Source organism: Gobius niger (genome assembly GCF_951799975.1).
Source record: "Gobius niger genome assembly, chromosome: 2".
In the NCBI taxonomy this organism is placed as follows: Eukaryota; Metazoa; Chordata; class Actinopteri; order Gobiiformes; family Gobiidae; genus Gobius; species Gobius niger.
Genome location: NC_136853.1, coordinates 13986684 through 14007947, shown reverse-complemented (window position 1 = coordinate 14007947; position 21264 = coordinate 13986684). Strand labels below are relative to the sequence as shown.

General features: G+C 42.3%; 1 protein-coding gene across 1 annotated transcript; it reads right to left on the bottom strand.

Moving 5' to 3' along the window:
* Positions 1–566: 566 nt before the first annotated feature.
* Positions 567–20745, bottom strand: LOC306982964 (ras-GEF domain-containing family member 1B-B-like). The gene is made up of 14 exons (XM_079582606.1): positions 20476–20745; positions 9871–10392; positions 8809–8931; positions 7628–7765; positions 6359–6574; positions 5887–5961; positions 3277–3369; positions 3084–3186; positions 2871–2950; positions 1875–1970; positions 1692–1787; positions 1186–1309; positions 1024–1096; positions 567–911 (listed from the first exon to the last, which is right to left on the bottom strand). The coding sequence occupies exons 2-14, from the start codon at positions 10384–10386 to the stop codon at positions 878–880; spliced, it is 1767 nt and encodes a 588-aa protein (XP_079438732.1). The 5' UTR covers positions 10387–10392; positions 20476–20745; the 3' UTR covers positions 567–877.
* Between the last annotated feature and the right edge of the window lie 519 nt (positions 20746–21264).

Below are 21264 nucleotides of genomic sequence, written 5' to 3'. Positions count from 1 at the left end.
ACAAAAACTGAGCCAGCTAACCAGCAACAAGCTCATGATACAAGTTTACAAAAATACAACCGAACTTCTAATACAAAATACAAATGAATACTGTTTAGAAAGGAGACGCCCTCGAAAATAGGGATAGCCACAGTCTATAACACGTTAGCCCCACTGATGTACTAGAAGTGCGTTAGGTTTCTTGCATGATTCGCCTTGGACATTGCGCAGTCAAAGTACAAATGCAACCAAAGTCGGAGGCACTGATCACAAATAAAAACAACATACAATCAGTTGATGCATTGACAGAATTGATTGATATCTTGCTTTCTGTAGATGTTTAGCTTCACCATTGGCTGAAATGAAGGGTTTGCAGACATTGCTTTTGGCAGCACGGTCACTGAAGCTAATCAAAAATATATAGATTTAAATGCAGTTTTCTTACATATTTATGATACAAAGAAATCATTGGCAACTTTTCCCCCCATTAGTGGATGCCGATGAGGTTGGTGGCTATTTTGAGAGGTGACATAACAGCCGTGCACTGCTGAAGCCGCAGTTATGGAGGCCATCTCCTTCTGCGAGTGTCTTCGAAAAGCATCGCTGACACAAAATTAAACCCGTCTTCTTTTTTGTAAATCATTCGTCTGAAAAAGTTCAGTCCTCGATGATCCAAAAGATTGTAAAGGGTAAAATGCTTGGCACAGATTGAATACCATCAAATAGTGTGAAGAAAAATGGTTTGCCTCCACTGATATTGGACATCGCGTAGTGTCTCGATGGCTTTAGCTGCACATCCGTTTTTCGTCTTGGCAGTGGGAATGTTATACCAGTCTGTGATATAATATATAAGGGATTGGCAGATATATACACTCCGCAGTGCAAAGATAGTCCTGGTTTACGATCGGTTCTCCCTGTGCAGAAGGGATGATCTGAGAAGAAGAAGAAAAAAAAAAAGAACATGTAGTGATTAGCGCTTCATTCACAAGAACTACAGTATATAATCATCCATGTTATTGTTGAGTTTCAAGTTTGTAATTATACCTTAGAGATCTCCTACTGTCCTTCTCCATGTGGTTCTCTGGCCCTTCACTTTCATATGAAGCCAAATGCAGCTCTGTCAAAACAAAACCATTGCAATTAATCTTCTGTTCTGACTAAAACGTAACTTAAAATTGGATGTAAATTGAAGCGTTAACTACTGACCATCTTCACTGAAGACTGGAGTGGTGACGAGGTACTGCAGCAAACGTCGGTCTCTCTCAAACGGACACACCACCTGCCGCCACACCAGGAACTCGCTCACCTGCTTGGCAAGCTCCCACAGTTTCTGCACAGAGAAAAAAAAAAAAAAGGTTTTAAGGAAAGAAAAAAGCAACCTGCCAAGAGATTACAACTGGTGAAAAGTAACATTACTAATACAGTAAAATTCCGAGCTACAGCTATGACTACAAATATAATAAATGCAAAACATTCCACAAAAACATTTTGCATCATACGCAGTAAACATCATGATATTATCGGAGGTTGCACAAATTCCAGGATTTACTACCACTGAACATTTCTGCTTCGATCCATTGCGGTTTTCAACACAAGGGGGAGCCATTGCTTCTGCATACTGTACTTTGTGAGTGACCATTATTCTGACCACTTATGTAACAGCGGAGGAATGACCTACATTTCGAGTTTAAACTGTTGGAAAATGGACAAACCTCAAAGTTGATGTGCCCGTTCTGCAGTCTGCTGGCACAACCTTCATTTAGAAAGTAAATGTCCTTTATGAGTAGACTGAAGAACGGAATAACAATCTGAAACACAAGACCGTTTACATTTACACTCAGGTTCCTCGTCAGTCGTTACATAAGACGTGTGTACAACTGAAATGGCTCTCTGACCTTTTCCTGACTGCTGTGTGCCGTCTCTGACCTCTGGGTGGCGCCACGGAGTGCAGTGCGGTAGTTACTGAAGTTACTGGATGGATCCATTTGGTGCTGTAGGATGAGAGAAATAGTTAATATGTTAAAGTAATAATGGAAATGTCAGTCTTTTCAATGACTAAGTACATAAGAGGCCTTGTAGCCCTTCAGGTTATTTTTTTTAAAGAATGAAAGAGCAGGTTTTAACTGTTAAAGTTAAAGTGGTCCTCACAGGAAGTCATTTATAAGCACGTTTCACAAGTTTTCTGTCACGTTATAGTTCACACTAACAACAACTAGCCGGTTCTCCATTGATAAAAATGCTTTATAATCAGATGCACAGAGGCCTTTTTCCTACAAATGTCTGCTTTTACAATACACTGAAGAAAGATCAGACAAATATAGAAAAATCACTGGGTTCTAGCACAGACACATATATATTTGCATGGAAAGTACATTAGTCTAGGGCTGCTCGATTATTGAAAAATAATAATAATCACGATTATTTTTTATTTTTGTCATAATTGAAATCACGATTATTTGTTGCCTTAAAAAAGTCTTTATTTTATTTATATATTTATTCATAAAAAAAACTATGCTGAATATGTTCTGTTTTCTGAACAGTCATAAAAGTACAAATGATTTCAAGTTTGCCTCGATTAAGGAGAGGTCTCTGTTTCACACCTGCCCCCTGCTGGCCAGCCCTCACACCTGCGCAAGTAAACTGAGCAGCGCGGCCTGATGACATCATCACACAGCGCTGTTTGTTTTTGTGTCAGGCAAAAGCGTGAGCCATGACACGTGAAATGTGAAGGGAAAATAATCCCAGCGGCTCGAAATAATGCAAGTCTGCTTTGCAAAAAAAAATGGAAAAGAAAAAAAATATATATATATTTTGTTTAGTGTAATAATCGAAATTGTAATTGGATTTTGATTAATTGCACAGCCCTACAATAGTCTACGCCTTTTACTAACCTCTAGTATGTCGAACTTATCAGTGTTGACTTTACTCCAGGTTTTCTTCAGGCGTGAAACAGGACTCATGTTCATCCCAGCTACAAAGAAAGAAGACATTGTTAGATTTTTTTCAAAACTCAGAGGCAACAAAGGAAGCTCTAAGGCACGTTTTTTTGTATGATATCTTACACACATAAACTGTTCCTAAAAATCTCTTTGTCCTCTACTTACTGATGATGGCCATGAGGGAGTTGAAGTTGCCAATATTGAAGCACTCTTGCGCCACGTCGATGAAGAACTCTATGATGCGCGCTCTGTGTTTCTTTTTCGCCGGCTGCGGGGAGATAATGGATCTTGTCAGCAACTCATCGTGTTTGGGTTAGAAACAGATTTTGGAAAATGAGGCGGACAAACGCTATCGCACCATGCAAATCTCCGTGGCGACGAGGTAACTGAGTCTGTTGAACCAGTTGACGTATGCCTCGAGGTTGTTGGTTTTGCGCTTGCGGAAGAAACCCTGAAATAGAGACGGCACATCAAAACATCACGTTCATTTTCACGTCTATGCAAATAGCACAAGAGCAAGTTCGAACTGCTTCCACGGCATAATATAGCATAATTAGCACTAGTATAATTAGTATTGCAGCTACTTCTATGGCAACTGCTACTTCAACAACTTTCTTCTACTGCTTTGGACATACTGCCTGCCATTACTACTTCTACTGCCACCACCACTGACTACAAAGATAATTACTCCAATTAATACTATTGTCGGGGATTTTGTGATTAACTCTTTTGCCATATCATCCAGTCCTACAAAATTGTTTATTTTTGGGTGGTCACAGCAAGACGTTTGCAGATTCAATTCCTAGACCATGCAGGCCTTTCTTTGTGGAGTTAGCATGTTCTCCCCGTGTCTGGAAGGGTTTCCTCTGAGTGCTCAGGCTTGCAATAAGTGAATTCTGACCATAAGCCTGGCTCGATATCGGCAGATGGGTAGCCGGACACTGCACTGCAGTCGCCCACTGCTCCTTAGGGTTTGCCCCAGCAGCATTACGGGGATGGGTCAAATGTTGAGGACACATTTTGTTGTACAGTAATGACAAAGCATCTCACTTTGCTTTAAAGGTGAACTTTCTATGTGTGAAAAAAAGGGATATTTGTCCTGGGTCAGGAGCTGTATGAGTGATCAGCATGGCGGCTTTAATTGCCATCACCGGTCTCTACAACGCTCCAGGATCAATTGCTTTGTAGGTTTCGTGGTGAGAGGGTCCGTCAGCGGTGAAAACCTTCTGAACAATTGATCCTAGAGCGCCCTAGAGACCACTGATGGAAAGTAAAGGCGGCATGTTAACCACTCATACATACACGGTCACACACACACAAATATTAACTTTTCTTTTCCACATAAAAAAGTTGCATAAAGCACCTTTAATAAACATATACTTTTCTTAATATAGTTTTAGAACAACCCCGTTTTTTGGTTTTCTTCCTTCCAACCTGACCTGATTTATGTGATATTTATTACCCTCTTATCCAGTCATGTTTGAGCCTGTTTTTTTTTTTTTTTTGCAAGCCTCCGCTGTTGCGCTCAACCTGTTTTGGACCGAGGCTTTTCTAAACATTAGGACTCCGTATAAATAAACCTCACTGGGCAGTTGTGATGTAATCCCGGAGATTCATGGCTCTATTAAAAGCTTGCACAACACAGCAGCCCACTCCACTCTCTACTTTCCTCGCTGCACTTGTGGAGCCCTTGCATTGACTCAACGGCTCTTTTTAAACAAAGTGGGTCTTATATAACCGACCAGAACATGCCACACGCGCTCGCTCGCTGAGGCTAGCTCCCCACCGCTCTCTGACAGCACAGACACTTCGGCTGACGCACGGGGAACACTTCAGAATACTTCACGTAGACTTCGGACATGCATATAATGGCAGCTTTGATGAATTTCCAGACGCTCCATTTAAAAGTAAAGGCCAGATCTGAGAGAGAGTGTATTACATCACATAAAATTGAGTAGAAAAGAAGGTTGGCCTATTGAAAAATGTGCGATATGTGTATTTAATTAACTATATTAGCAGCACTCTGTTAAAGACGAACTAATGAACTTGTTTACCTTAATAAATCCTTTTCGTAGTCCCTCTGGGGGTAATACAAGTGTTGATAGGGTAATTGGGGGGCGTCTTTCATCTCCCCCTAATATCTCTGGCCAGAAAACCACCCCCCGCAACTTCCTTGCCTCCGTGTCGGAGCCGCAATACACACTAATAGAATCATGAAGAAGCTAACTGCGGGCTAGCGCCACTTAAACAGTATTTACAGCCAAGTTTGAGTAAAAAAAAAATCTCCATTGTGTAATTGGATGTACAATATCCCTCTCTCACTTTGTCTTTTCTGTCAGCGTAGTATTTACTCTCACGAACAAGTAATGAGTAAAAAACCGCAATACGCTACGACACCTGCAGTGGTGCTTATGGCCTCGAGGGGCATGAGTTATTTAGTTATGCTTAAAGTCTCTTTATACTTACTATTTTTTGTAAACCTTTATTCAACCACAATAGTCCCACTCACTATTTTTTTCTGAGGAGCCCTTGACCCAGAAAGCAACCTTTTGCACCTGGTTTTAGCGGTAGGAGAAACCAGAGCACAAGGAGGAAACCTACGCAGACACATCTCCACAAAACCCAGAACCTTTTTGCTGCCCCACTTCTTTTTTTCTATCTTTGTTGCTTCAAATTGTTGCCCAAGTCAATATTCAATACAGATGGTGATTTCCCTCCATTTTCCTTGTGAAACTAATATTTTTTCAGTCTGCTATTCCGTCTTGACCGCTCACATCAGTTGGGTGGTCTTATGCAATGTTTTTAATTCCGTGTTCACAGATTGTTTAGTTTCACCACAAGATAAATCTTAGAGATAATCCAGCCCTAATAGACAGAGGCCGATCTAATCCTTTGTATAGAGCAAATTCATCGTGTCTCGCCGGGCTAAGGCTATGCTTATGCAAGAGGGGCGTGAATGTACAAGTACCTTCTGGTTCTCTAGTGGGTCCTTCATGGCAAATGTCTGAATGAACTCCTCTGGGCCAATGAAACTCAGTCTGTCCTGAAATAGAAAAAACAAAATGCAGTTTGAGCATCACACGTCCCGCAGTAAAGGCCGATTATAGAAAACAATTACATGAAAGAACCCCACAAAAGACCACACAAACTGGTTACGGGGAGTAGAAGCGAGGATAAAAGTGAATGGACATAATTTAACATAAGCTGTAAACATTGGAGCCAGGAGTCATGTGAACTTTATACGCCTTCTGTTTACTACAAAAAGAAAGCTCGCTAAATGTAGCTCCCCTAATTAAAAGCCCATGTAAAACGCAACCACGCACAACCACTTAACAGCATCGGAGAGAGGGGAAAAAAGCAAAACAAAACAATGCAGACTAGATAAAAAAAAAAAAAAAAAAAAAAAGAGTCTGTGAAGTGGTTTCTTGGCTCGGTCTTACCAGCTCGATGTGCGTGAGCTGTTGAGCGAGGACGAAGGGGTCATCGCACACGCTCAGCACGTCGTTCCTCTGCCCCGCGGCCTGTTTGCTCTTCAGGGAGGCCGGACGCTCCATGGCCACGTTGTTTAGGGCCGCCACCGCCTCCTCGTACTGCCCCAGGGCGGAGAGGCGCTTGATCAGCCGCTGCGTCATCTGCTGCATGGCTCTCCAAGAATACTGGGGGTAAAAGAAAAGAAAACATGAATATTTGTGGACGGATGTTGTGTTGGAGTATCCACCATAATGTAATGTCATTTCATGTTAACAAACTCAACAACAGTTAATCACATGACTGTTTATTCAGATACATTAAAGCTGTAGTTTCAGGTTTTTCCTGTTTTCAAACCTGGAGGAAATAGAGTTTGAAACGTTAGCTGCCTCTATTCTAGCTGTCACAAGGCCGTATTAGTGTTTATGTTCCAATAATTGAGCAAAATATTTATATATAAACAGTATATTTGAGGTCGCTAACACTATGTCCACTTAAAGGGTTTTTACTGTAGGTCTTGTTTGTTTGTCAAAGTCATTGCAAATATTGATGTAAATGTGAAGGTTATACTGAGCAAACGGGCCAAAGGGTAGCATAATTATGTTTGAAAGTCTAGCAGCTTAAAGGGTATATGAAACATAAGACAATTTTTTTGCTAAAGCATAGTTAACACAGTTATATGCAAGATTTTGCTAAAGATTGTACCCAGCTTTCTTTAGTTTGGACATTTTTGTGATAGTTTCACTTCCTTATTGGACACTGACAGGAAGTGACATAGATGAAGGCAAACAATTTTAAACCATGTTCAGTCAATGGGTAATTCGTCAAACTGCTCTGGAACGTTACCTTTATCTGTCACTTTCTGTCAGCAGCTTAAAAAATCAAATAAAAACGTACTTTTCTGCCCAACATTTCTTCATTAAAATTGCTGCTTCACTGAAATTAAATGATGATTATGCAATGATGAACTTGCAACTGTTATGAAAAGCATTAAAACCTGTCATATGCACTTTCTAATCGTTTTGTAATTATGACTTAGTTAGAAAAGAAAAGTTTGCAAGAAATTCTGTGGTATCGAGCCGCCCATCCCTAACTTCCTTGTCAGTGTCCAATAAGGAAGTGAAAAGTGTTTGTGTAAGTTCTCGGCAGTCCCGGAGTTTTCTACTAAGGCAATTGATGAATCAAAGCAAAAAGTACACAAGTTTATGCCTTTTTTCTCTCGACAATCTGTAAAAACCCACCTCATCCCCTCGGGCCACGTGGCTGCTCATGTCTTTGAGGCACCTCATCATCCTCTCATCCCTGAAGTCATATGGAAACGTCTCAGTCCACTCAGTGAGGAGCTGCACCAGCTTCGGCGCCACTTCTCGGAAACGGATCTTAAAGACATAATATACACGAGGTCAGGCAGTCAGGTGGTGTGTGGAGTACTTCTGCTCCGGGGCTGTACTTTACACTTCATTGAGCGCTCAATAAAAGATGTCCAAGTGACTAGTGAGGCAGAAATCACACCAGTTAATGGCAACGGAGTCAAACGTGAATCTCCTGACTCTAATGTTCAGCAGAAATGGAACGGCTTTGATTGAATAAAGGTATTGTGACATCATGGGATTTCAATAATAAGTAGAGATAAACACTGGCAAACCCTTTGGAAAAATGTTGGATTGAGATTTTTCTGAGAAGTTTTGCCATTGCGATTAGTTATGAGCAGAATGGTCAGGAGTTTAAAAAGATGCATTTTGACCACATGAACAAAAGGAAGAGTCTGAAGATAGAAGCGAATCATCCTCAACTCAACCAACGCAGTCCACATTCGAAATCTCTACTACAGTCATGTAAAATATTTTCGTAACAGTGAGTAAATTAGAAGTGCGCTTGTTTATCAGCAATACCATAATGCGACTTGAACATGTTAACTTCATATCTGGGGACACAAACAGGTCATCCTTAATGGATTATTTACAAGAAATTTCAAAACCCTGCTTTTACACAGCCTTTACGTTTTTGTTTTACTAGTTGAGCAGAGTCTGCGTGAACTTTCACAATGACTAGGAAAACATTCAGATAGTCTATATTTGTGTGAAAGTGGGAGTAAGTACACGTGGGTGAGCAGCAGAGAGAGTGAAAGAGCACTATCGATAATTAAGCCCTTGCGCGTGGACGATGGTGGATATGCGCTGTATGCAAGTGTGCAGGCAATGCATGAATAATCCCGATAAAATGGATTATGTCGTTGTAATGGGCGAATCAATACATCTTTTGCAAGCTACAACCATTAGCATCTTCAAGCAGTATATCAATATGTATACAATCTGCAAACCCTACAGTTTAGACTCCTGAAAACACAGATCTCATCGCAATTGCAATGCGCTAGAGAAAAATGTAGACATTATTCCTAAAATGGTTTAACCCTGAAGTGTACCTTATCCAACAGAGCATCCCCCGAGCGCTGCTGCTCCACACAGAGGTGGCACACTCTGGTCATGAGTTCGTACGGGTGAAGGAAGAGGCGTGAGCTCAGAAGGAAGGTGAACACGTAGGATCTCTGTAATACAAGGGAGAAGAAATACCCAATAATGTTTATTATATTGTATTTATTTCATGACACACTTAAAGGGGGGGTATTAGGCAAAATCGACTTTTTCAAGCTTTACATGTTATTATGTCATTCCCTCATTAAAAACATGCCGGAAGTGTTGCCTTGGCACGTTTACGTATTTTTGAGTAATCTGTAAAAACTCTGATGGCAGCCATTTTAGGGATAGGTTTGCCTGAGTCCTCCTAGGAACACCCCCACCTCCTGGAGACGCCTCCGACCTTTCATCACCCACCAAGTAACCAACCACTGCTCCTCAGCAGAACCCCCTCCCCACTGATGCCACAAACAGCGTGTGGAGGGGGGCGTGTCGGAAAGGGTCAGAGGTTCTTAAAGAGACAGAGGCCTATTTCAAAACATTCACTACAGCCATTTTGAGAGAGCAATTTTATACAAGTCAGTTATTCTAATTTACTGCATTTACAGACCAACAGAAGGTTTCGTCATCATTGTAGTGTGATATAGACTGGTGCTATGTGATTGAAAAAAGCATAATACCCCCTCTTTAAGACAAGCTTTCTATCCATTGTAAGGTGGTGAGGTTAGTGTGTCAAATGTCTTGTGTCAGACTTTAACAGCCCGGAGCACACTTGGACTAGGTGTCTTTTGCGATATGCTGGCAACAGAGGAAGGGTGAGGCTTGTTGAAATAGTTAGAGTAGCATGGCTATGAGCAACAAGGCACTAACAAATGTGTCCTTTGCTGTATAGGCATTTTAAACAATTAAACTATTAGAATAGGTGTGGTGCGTGAACTTTTCCGGTCTCATCTGTACACGTCATGGTGAATTCGGTGACATCCTTTGGGAGACCAGCGGAAGCCGAAATGTCGTGGATTGCTGTGTCTTGAAAGCGTTGTTGAAATGGGAAAAACACTCATCACACTCACATCTGGATAGTAATCCACCGTAGGCACCAGGTGTTGGATCAGCGCCTCCAGCGATGCCGACACCAAGCTGTTGTCATGGTAACACATCTCCCCGTAGCTGGCGATCACCCCGCCGTGCCCGTAGACCCTGCTTTTCGGCGGCGCAGAGTTGTTGTGGCACGACTGCTCGCTGCCGCTGCTGCTGCTGGTGTGCCGATACGAGCCACGCCCGTGACAGGAAGTGCCGCCATTTTGCCGGCTGGGGCTCTGGGGCGACACGCAGCCGTTGTTGTAGTGGTGGTTGTTGGTCGCTGTAGGCACCGAGGACAGCGATGAACTGCGGTATGAAGTATGGGGGATGTCGTAGGGGTTCTCGGTTGCCACGTAAGCGCAGTTGTAGATGTTGTCCTGGGTTTTGCTGGGTTTGGGCGCAGTGTTGCTCCGGTACGGGCTGTGCGCCTGCGGTTGGTGGTTGTTGTTGCTGCTGTTGCTGGTGTACGAGTTGAACTTCCCCGCGTAAGGAGTGGTGGGAGGCATGATGACCTGTGGAGGACATGGGAGTCATGAGTTTTTGGTGCAACAAGAACATCACATCAGCTGCATGACCAGGAAACTATGTGCCAAGTGTTTACTGGATTAGGAAACACTTTTGCAGTAATAAGATGTCGCAAAATCAACATGAACTGACAAAATGTGATAAACACCACATTTTAATTTGTGATTTTCTGCTTGATAACGCAAAGATTAGATGGTTTTGTTCTACAGACTAAAAAACTATTACAGTCACAGTCAACAAATATCGCCTTTAAACCTGGACTCAGAGTATATTAAGGTTTAATAAATCATTCATTTGACAAAAGGCCAAACCGGTTCGAACCAAAGACTAAGTGAGATGAAGCTGAATATTCATCAGCCATGTAAAGCAATGAAACTGGCATTTGGTAAAAGAAAATGACTCATGCAAATAGAAAGAACAAAGCAAAATTGCACACGCACTAGCACGTCTCTCCTGACGCGAGAAAACCTAAAGGCAAACCGTTGCAAACTTTTCCGACCTTAACCTCAGTCACCCTTTAAGTGAAAGCCCGGGTCGTCTGCAGCATCACCAGACAAGGGTCTTCTTGTTGGGACACATTACTTAAGTCACAGAGTCCGCAATGCGATTACCCACAAATTTGATCTGCCCACTGAGCATGTTACTGTGCCATCCTACTGTATTACAGAGCATTACACAGTGTACTCTTTCCAAATACACTTAAGGGAACACACACACCCTTATTGCTGTTTTTTCTCTCTCTTTATACACAAGGATGTTCTGTTTCTTTTAGTTGAACTTATGGCATGTTGGGTATATCTTTTTTTCTATTGGGTAAACTTGATCATATGTTGCTGTACATTCATTGCTCAGACTCAGCCACACGTTCTGCGAAAGTGACGAAAACAGTCAAATGTGAAAATACGTGTTTATATCCATGCACATACGTGTCATTACGCCTAATCGCATAATGGCACCCCTCCCCTGTTCCGTAATTAATTTAAGCTTCATAATGACACCCCTCGTCATATTGACTTTCCCTCTTTTACGCCTACAATATACAAAACAAAAGAACACACGGAGCCCGCTTTTATGGGCGCATCTGTCATCTGTCGGACACTTGTTTTGCACAGAAGAGACAAGGTGGGGCGACAGATGGGTGAGCTGGGGACCGCCAGGATTTTTTAGCCTTAATGGTGGAGATAATTGGATCTAAAAGGAAAGCTGATACAAGATCACAACCGAGGCATGCTTTAACACTGGAGCCACCTTTATCCGGCTACTGTTGTCTGGCTGCTAACCACATGCCAGGGGTAAGCCGAGCCAGACACCCCCTTTCATCAGCGTATATACAGTGCCTCCTGCTGCCGCGCCTGATGAAAGAAGCTGGGGTGTGGGGAACTTTTGTGGGGTTTCTCCAGTAGTGGTTCAACAAGAGTGGGGTGGGATTCATGACATTATTACTTAACATATTCTCCCTGAAATTGAGCAGTGGACCTATAATACAATAATATTATATTTGTTCATGCAAATTCGTTCAGTTTACACTTTGTGGTTCTCAGACTCCTTGTACTATATACACTATGTCAAGGGTCTCCAACCTTTTTTAACTGTTGAGCTTCAAAGACACTTTTGCAAATACTTTTTAACAAAGATATTTAAAGCAGTACTGTGTAACTCATGCCCCTAGAGGCCGTAAGCGCCACTGCAGGTGTCGTAGCATGTTACGTTTTTTAACTCATTAATTGTCCGTGAGAGTAAATACTACGCTGACAGAAAAGACAAAGTGAGAGAGGGATATTGTACATCCAATTACACAATGGAGATAATTTGTTTCACTCAAACTTTGCTGTAAATAGCGTGTAAGTGGCGCTAGCCCGCAGTTAGCTTTGCCCGTTAGCCTGCTAGCTTCTTGTTCGTGATTCTATTAGTGTGTATTGGTGGCTCGACCTGTAGGCAGCGAAGTTGCAATTGCGGTTTTCTGGCCAGAGACACCGGGGGAGATGAAAGACCCCACAATCATCCCCTTAACACTTGTCTTACCCCCAGAGGGACTATGGAAAGGATTTATTAAGGTAAACAAGATTTTCTTTGTCCTTAAACTTAGCTTAAAAAAACACTGGGCTCCCAAACATTAAGTCTATTCCAAGAGTCTAACTAATTTGTATCTACCTTCTTCACTCATATTTTGCAAGAGTGCCAATATGAGCTATGGGGCACTTATCCTACACACAAAAGGAGCCTGCAGTTGACTTTTGCTGGTCTATTACAGCAATGACAGCGCAGCAAAGTGTATGTCTCAAACACACACACACACACACATACACATACACGCACACACCCTGGTCCACAATGGCGCCAAACCCCATGCCAGAGGATCTCAGCCAAACGCACTGTCAGGCCTAAATGAGGGACGCACACCACACACACGCACAGATGTATACCACAGTGAGTGCTTGGTCCCACGCCAGAGTCCAGCCCAGTGCCAGTCTGCCTTCTGAACCCTCTGATCTGTCCCTGCTGTTCTCCTTCTAACGTGGTTAAAAGATTACCACCCAGCTTACTGATTCAATTCGCCGACTTTGGAGCGATCAGGTGGTCAAATCCAAATAATTGTTTTTAATGCATCGGGTTTGCAACGACCTCCTTTCCAGCTTCCGCCTCGTTTCTGTTTACAACTTGCATAAGAGGGGAACGTGCATCCAAAAAACTTGAAACTGATCTCGGATTTTCCAGGCCGATTTCCTCAAGCGCTGACCCAAATACTTGCGGCTTTCCTGAAATCTTAGCCCTCTAAATCATAGGTTGGGCTTACTTTGGATGTCTTAATAATGATACCGTACACATTCTTGCATAGTGAAAACATTGTTTGCATACAGTGTGTGAACTGTTTGTGACCGTTGTATGATTGTAGCTTATCCGAAGCGGTGCAGCAAATGCATGGGTTGACAAAGATTCGTTGGGGAAGTTGAAGCAAAATAGTTGCCTTGAAGCCTTGCATTGTGTGATTCAGATTTGGAGAGGGTAAGATTACAAGGACAAGATAAGTTTTATGCCAGATAAATATCGAGTTAGCTTAGACCACTAGAAGAACTGTGGAAACTATATTTTAAGGTTCAGATGAGAGATGTTAGTCAATAAGAAAATGACCAATTAGGTGACTTAAATTTATTGTCACAAAGTTGAAATAATGTTAGCTGCCTGGAAAGAAGAGGATTCAATAGATCGGATTATTAAAAAGATGCAGAATACAGAATAGGGCAGCAATCACTTGAATAAAAATCAGTCTGCGTAATAGCTGCAATTAGCATATTTCAAAAGGCAGCAATCATAGTGTTCGGGATTGAATGCTGCAGAAATCGTGGATGTATGGGGGCACTAGCATTAATTGTCAATTGAAAGCAATAGCTCAAACAATTCCTGATAAATTATGAAATGTGCCAGGAATGCCTGATACAATCCCAAGCGGAATTTACCCCATACTCTGTCATCTGCAGAGTCAGACAACAAAATGTGTAGTCTATGTGTTATATTGAGTATAAATCCTGAAAGTGTAGATAACATTGCGGTTATTATTCTCTCAAACTATGAAATGAAACATCGACAACCAAATCACAATCACACATTTATCCAAGATCATTCAGCTTTAATTCGGTGCATACCTTACAGAAGTAGAGAAAAACATTTGTTCTCATACAACAACAACAAAAAAGTCCCAAAAGCCAATAATATAATAACATGCCCTGCTGTTGTTGCGTCTCTAATGTTCTGCTTCTTCCCCAACAACAAACAAACAATATTGCCTGAGGTGCCTAAAATATCCCATCCCGGTTTATCCAAAGGGCCAGTCTAATTGAACTTTTGACAGCGCAGCCGGCAAAAAGAAGAAAAAAAAAAATCAGCTACAGAGACTAATGAAATGTGGTCAAGTGCTTCAAAGCGCCTCATCCAAAACACATAGATTGGTGGTTTTTGGCACAGAGCTTTGGTCTCTGTTCTTTTGAACGCAAAGACGTGCTTTAGTCTGGTTTTAGTTAGAATAGGTTTTGGTTTAAAAGCGTATTTGGAGATTTCCCAAGCCTGACAGGAATAAATAGATTGGGGCCATCACAAGGGCTCATCTCAGTACTTCGTACTGGACAGTTCTTTCGTTCGTGTGAAGTAACTAAAGCTTCAATCGGACAGTCTTAAAAGGAAAAGGAGAAGATAGAAAACAGTTTGTACACTTGTGTTTGTAAATAAAATAACGTGGGTTTTATATCTGGGGCCGGTAAGGGGGGAGGGACACGAAAGGGAAGAGGTGGAGGGGGTGGGGGAGCCGGCCTTCCAACAATAGCCGCATTATCTGTCCCGTCATGGCTTTAACAACTGCACAAAGACCCCTAGGAAGAGATCACAGCACGCCGCGGCACATCAGACGGGCACGGCGGCTTTTCCCCAAAACTCGCCCGCCAGTCTCCGGGTCGCCCCACCTCTGTGCGCCGGTCACGCCATTAAACCTGGCCTCAGTGTGGAATGGGAGCAAAGACTCGAGCAGTGGCCAGGAAGAAGGGGCAATGTGGCAACGCGGCCCCGCCTTAGCAAAACACAATAGTGTTTCAGGGTAGCAGTCCACATGATCCTGATAATGTAAAGCACGTGGTTGCTTCGAGATAAAGTAAACCAGAACCAAGGAAGTAGCAAAAAGATTGACAATTGTGAAAGTGTCCATCAACGTATTGGTTTGTGCTGGGTAAATGAGGGCTACTTTACAGTTTTAATTGGCAATTTCATGAAGTTATTACTAAAACTACTAAGATGGGACACAATTGGAGAGGCTCGGACCCAATCTGTACAGCTTTAACATGGCGTGCAATGGGTCGCAGGTGACTTAATTATTCCAAAGACGAAGCCAATTGATCACCTCAAGACCTAACCCTGATGGTTAACGATAGTGGCAGCAGCTTAAGACATGATTTCTCCAAACACAAACCGGCTTTCGTGACCTCTAATGAAATCACCAGGTAAAAGCCCCTTTAAAGCTTGTGTTTCTCCTCTGCTCTGCGGGTAAAAGAAAGCTGTGAGAAGGAGCAGTCATCCATGGAGCAATCTGCACCTGATAAGAAGACTCGTAAAGCTCGTTTATCACGATAGTTACGGGCAGACGTAATCCAGCCCTATCTGGCTTCCTCTTTGCACCCATGTACTTTTGCTCCAATAAGTCACAGCGTGTAAGGAATGTGCTCATCTGAGGGAAGCCTGTCGAGATCAGTTTAAAACAAATGCGTCTCGACGGATCACTAAATGCTGCGATAGCTGCTTTTTTTGGAGGAGAAATATATAGCAAGTTGGAATAATAAGAGGTTAAAAGCCCCTGTTGTATTCAAGTGACTTCCACTCGAAAAGCAAACATAAAAAGTGAGTAAGAGCCCTCTCTTTTTATCCAGGAAGCTTCCCTGGACGACTCCGGCCCATTTCCGTGCTCAAATTTCCTCCACAAAGCTTCATCTCTCACTTTTAGCTGGCAGCTACCGTTTGCCCCAATGCATTTCCAAACACTTCATACTTCATAATAAAGGACCTTTAAATCGTGGTTAGTGCGACTGTTGTAATAGGCTGTTGCTTCATAGATGTTTTCAGGCTTTGGTATTTTCCACATAATATGCAGACCAGTCAGGTGAGCTGTTTGAGTTCCAGGTGTGGCGTGTTGGAGGTTTAGCAGTAAGACCTTTGGCGACATCAGACGAGAACCTATAAGCTTGTTGTACGTACAGTAATTGTTGCCGTAATCCTCCCACAGAACTATCATAATGCGTCATTTCTATGGCCTCGGGTTTAATGTTTTTGTGCAAATTAGGCTGCACAATATGAGAAGAGTTTGCAACGAATTACTGGAATGCCTTGAACATTACAATAACAATGTTTTTTGCGAAATTTGACTAAAAGCAGTTCCATTAGGTTCAAACCAAAATCTTAAGCGATTTGTTTTTTGTGTCAAAACAAGCGTTAAATATCAAAATCAGGGCCAGGCCAAGACCAAACACACATAACATATTGCTCCAACCTTGGCATCGTGAGTTTGAGTCCCAGACCCAACAATTAGCTGAATGTCTCTCCATGCTCTTCGCCCCCTTAAGTGCATTTGACAAGCTTTTATGCTTTTGAAAATATGACTCACAGTATTTGGATGGATGAACATCTGTTATAAGTAATAATTATTGTTTTATTTCAGTGAAGCAGCAATTTTAATGAAGAAATGTTGGGAAGAAAAGTTATTTTTATTAGAATTTGTAAGCTAATGACATAGATAGAGGTAAAGTTCCGTGGCAAGTTGACTCATTTCTCATTGATATAACATGGTTGGCATGGCAACAGTTTCAAATTGTTTGCCTCTATCTGTGCCACTTCCTGTCAGTGTCCAATAAGGAAGTCAAACGATACATATCACAAAAATGGTCAATTGAAGAAAGCTGGGTACAATATTTAGCAGACTCTTAAATATAATTGTGTAAAGTATGTTTTAGCAAAAATTGTGATGAGAGTATATTGCGATGTAGCTATTATTGTGGCACTGAAGATTACTATCACCATGATTTGCAAGTAATGTAATTTGAAGTAGAAAGACTACGAATGAACACTACTAGTAATGATCTAATGCCGGACATCTTTGTCTCTCTGAGCGAAATGTCTCTATACTCGTTCCCTTAAAGGGACTATACTGAGTTTAAAAACGTTATAACTAACTTACTCCCCCTACATGTTCCAGCCATGTAGAATGAGCTCAGACCTGTTCACCACAACTGCCTCTAAAATCCTGCACTGTCGCTCAAAAAGGTGCCACTTCGGGTCTGAAGTGCCGTCATGCACGAGCTTAATGAAGAAGGTGCAGTTACATGTATGACCTGAGGTGTCAGTAGTGAGTATAAAATGACCAACTTGCATCTAGCCTCTTTGAATAAAAACAAAAAATAGTAAAGAAGTCCCCCGTCCAGTTGCAGCGTTTATAAGGGCAGAGCAAATCCAATTTTATGCTTTTTAATCTCATTTTAATGCCACAATACAATAATATAGTGCCACAAATGAAGAAAAAATTGGCACATATTGCACTTCAAATAGTGGAAAGACAACTGGGCAACTTGAGAAAAAAAATGTGGTCAACGTCTGCCAAAGCTCAGCTGCATTTTTTATAGCGTTTTCGATGAACTTATACAGTAAAAATTACTGAGTAATGTCATAATTTTCCAAGAAATGTAGGTTTAAAATGTTTTTTAATGACATTTAAAGGGCCTAAATGCAAGTTGGCCATTTTATACTGACTACTGCCACCTCAGGTCATACGTGTAACTGCAGCTTCTCTATTAATTTAATCAATTTTAACATTTTTAAACTCTGTATAGTCCCTCTATTGGCCTTAAATGAAATGGGCACAATTCATTTAAGGACTTTTAATGCCCCGCGGAGTTGACGACTTTAAAGACCTCCAGTCAGGTGCAAATCCCCAGGACAACGGAGAGCCTGAACAAACATTCAGTGTGGAACCATCTTATCATAATTACCAAGCCTCTATGGAGTCACCATAAAATTGCTTTAATAAATTAGAAATGTGGCAAAGCGGTGACAAACAACACAGCCAATTTTCTCCCGTCTCCAAAGAAATGAATGACAGCCAACTGCTCGATACAAACGTCACCTCCAGATGTTGTTTTGTTCTACATGGCTGTCCGAGCATGATAACAGCGCAACCGGAGTGTTTTCGGGTGGTTGAGCACAATATACGGTCATATTACCCATAAAATCCTTTGGTCACAGTGGCATTGACACCCAGCATAACCAACGCTGCTGAGAAATACTGCAACAGCCCTGGATCATTGTCCTGATGTGACAAAAAACAGCGGTATTTGATAAAGCCTTGAATATAGTGATGATGAAACAAGAAAACAAGACTTAGAAGCAAAGAAAAACGTAACTTTAATTCATGTTTTAAGTTACCATGAGTTTCTATTTTAGTTTTAAGGCGTAAAGGGTGGTAACATGCAAATGAATCAAATCAAGCAATCAAAACAAATGATCCAATATCCTGTCTAATATTACCCAACCCTGCTTTACAGACATAGGCCTAAACCTTTTAATTTGTTTGTCTTCAGCCTTTTTTTTTTTTTTAAACCACACAACAGGCAGCCCATCACCTGCCCACACAGCTAAACCAACATCGCGGGCAACATCGCAAATCACTCCAACTCAATCCAGTGTGCGCTAAAGTGTCAGATGTGGCATGGGGCCCATTGTCCAAACATCAGCTGTCAAAGCGCCCAGACTGGTTCACAAACCTGCTTCCACAACGCTGGAAAACACTTCTTTCAAACCACGCACATACAGGACCATCTGACCCAATGCTCGACTTGTTCCCAACAAGAGAGAAAGCCGTAGGTTCAGCACACACACACACACACACACACACACACACACCTGTCCCTCTGCTATGTGCTTTAGGCTAGTACAGTATTAACCCAGAGCCAGAAGGGATAAAGAGGCACATTATCTCCTCTGCAGCAGGGATGTAATCAACTAAGCTGATCTGTGGGTCTCAGCTCTGCACATAAACACATTTTCTATTGTGCTTCTAAAGAGCAAACAATATGCCGGGGACTCTGTGTGTGGCAAGACACTCGTAATAATCCCCGAAATCACTTTGTAAGGAAGCCATGACGTTTGTGAGAAAGGCTTCGGATCAGCTCCCTATGTAGTGTACCAACACGGAGAAGCAGGGTGGCCTGTGCCCATGAGCAGTGACTGTGGGACATGTGTCACTGGTGGTACTTCGGCCGCCCCTGATGGTACTCAGTATTGTATTAGTTCAATGTAAGCCGATCTGAAACTTATGAAATGATCTTGATCAAGGGCTGGTGGCAAAGGAGGGTCAAATAAGTCAAAAGTTTAGGATCCGGCTGATTGGGCAGTGTGTGAGTTTGCCCCATGTCACCCATTTAACTAACTCATGTTCAAGAAATGGGCCATGGAGGTTTGAAGACTCATAAAAGAATATGCCGAGGCCATCAGTTTTGTTTTCGGTTCTGGTGAAAGGAATCCAGTAGAAACATTAATTGGCTGTTTTTTTTCTTCTAAGCACAGGCTGTTTAATTGATCCATTGCTTCAACAACAAAAGGCTACAGCGTACACAAAAGAAAAAAATAAACCATATATGACAAGCAAGATCAAACTCAAAGGATCAACAAATCCAACAGAGGCGGGTCACGGTAATCACCTACTCACTGTAAACTTGGCACATCATCCGCCTCACGTAGGACTTTACAGCCAACAAAAAAAAAAATCCAGAGTTCATCCTGTTGTTCAGGCTTCTCACATTGCTGTTAATTATTAAATGAACATGGCACTTACTGGGACCATTTAAACAACTTGTCATGAAACACAGTGCAACTCGAGCTTCTTCTTTTTTTGTTTTACGCACAGCACGTCGCGCGGCTCCACTGGTTCCCATTTGCAGATGAAAGCCCCCTCGAAAGCTTTCTAAACTCCACTTGGCTCGGAGAACACACGCTTTCTCTCATGCTCGCTCTTCTCCCCGCAGACAACCGCACAATATGCCAAATTCAACCCCCCCGACTGTACTCGCGCAAACACGCTGATCCACCGCGCCTGCTGCGCGCTACGGGCTCCCGTCTGAGTCATAACACTGTAAAAAGTAAAGTTACTGCGAAAAAACCCCATGCTGTGGTGGGCAACCGCAGACCCATCGCAGGTGCTGGTGAGTAATGTTTGTTTTTGTCTGACTGCCAAACTAATTTTAAACTCACATGGGAACAAAACAAGCAAAACAAACACAGGTCGAAAGTTGAGAAGGAATAAAAGGCAAAACGGGATGGGACTGAAACGCTCGATACATTGTTATAGCCTGGTTTCAAACGCACTTATATGGGCTAGACTTGTTCAAAACAATATAGTAAATCTACAACTTGGTCCGTGTAGTTTGTGTTTAGCAGTCCAGGACATAATCAAGTAGCAAAGGGTAACAGTATAGGATAACAAATTCACAAAGAGTGATGCGCTTTTAGATTTGTCACGCATTTGAATGAACAAACCCGGAACAGCCTACCTCTTGTCCAGTGATAGCACCGCTCAGTCTCCAAATGCACTGTTCAAACGAGCAAGGAGGAGTGCGCTACAATCCCCCCTCCAAAAAAGTGTGGAGTTTGCAGATTGTTACGTCCGCCTTGTTTCCCCCTCTCGTCGCATCGGCGGTGGGAAAACAAACCGAGCGCGCCTTCAGACGTGGGTAAGTGCGGTCTTGCGCTCCATTGTGCCTCCCTCTGTGATATCTGAGTCAATTTGAAGTCGCTCTCCTGCGCGTAATGAGCCACAGAGCGAGCCTGCGTATTCAAATGACTCGCACGGAGCCGGGAAAACGGGCCAATCGAGGCGCAGGGGTGGGAGTCCCCCCGGAGGGCGGCTCGGACCAATCCCAGTGAGGACGGGGGGGAAATCGAAGTCTGCCGAGCATCTGATTGGCTGGTTCGCTTAATGTCCCGCCTTTGCTTTGTAACCGCAGGCAGAGAGGGTGCTGCTAATGTTTTTGTTGGAGTGCTGGGATCTGGAAAGGTATAAGGTTTCTACTTAGGAATGTGCGGTTTCAGTGCTAATGCATTTGTCTTTAAAAGTTGCGTAAATTCTCTTGCATACATGATGATAGTATTTAATTAACTTCAAAGCAAGGTGTGTGAGACCTTTTTTGTGTTTGCACATCTGAAGTGCTCTCGTTCAAATATTAGTTTAACTGACAACATTAGGCTGCTATTAATGTTGTGTTCACATTTTTGGTTTGGCTCTAAAGTCGATTATCCTGTCTTATTTAGGAGGTGGGTAGAAGAGCTAAAATTAAAATATA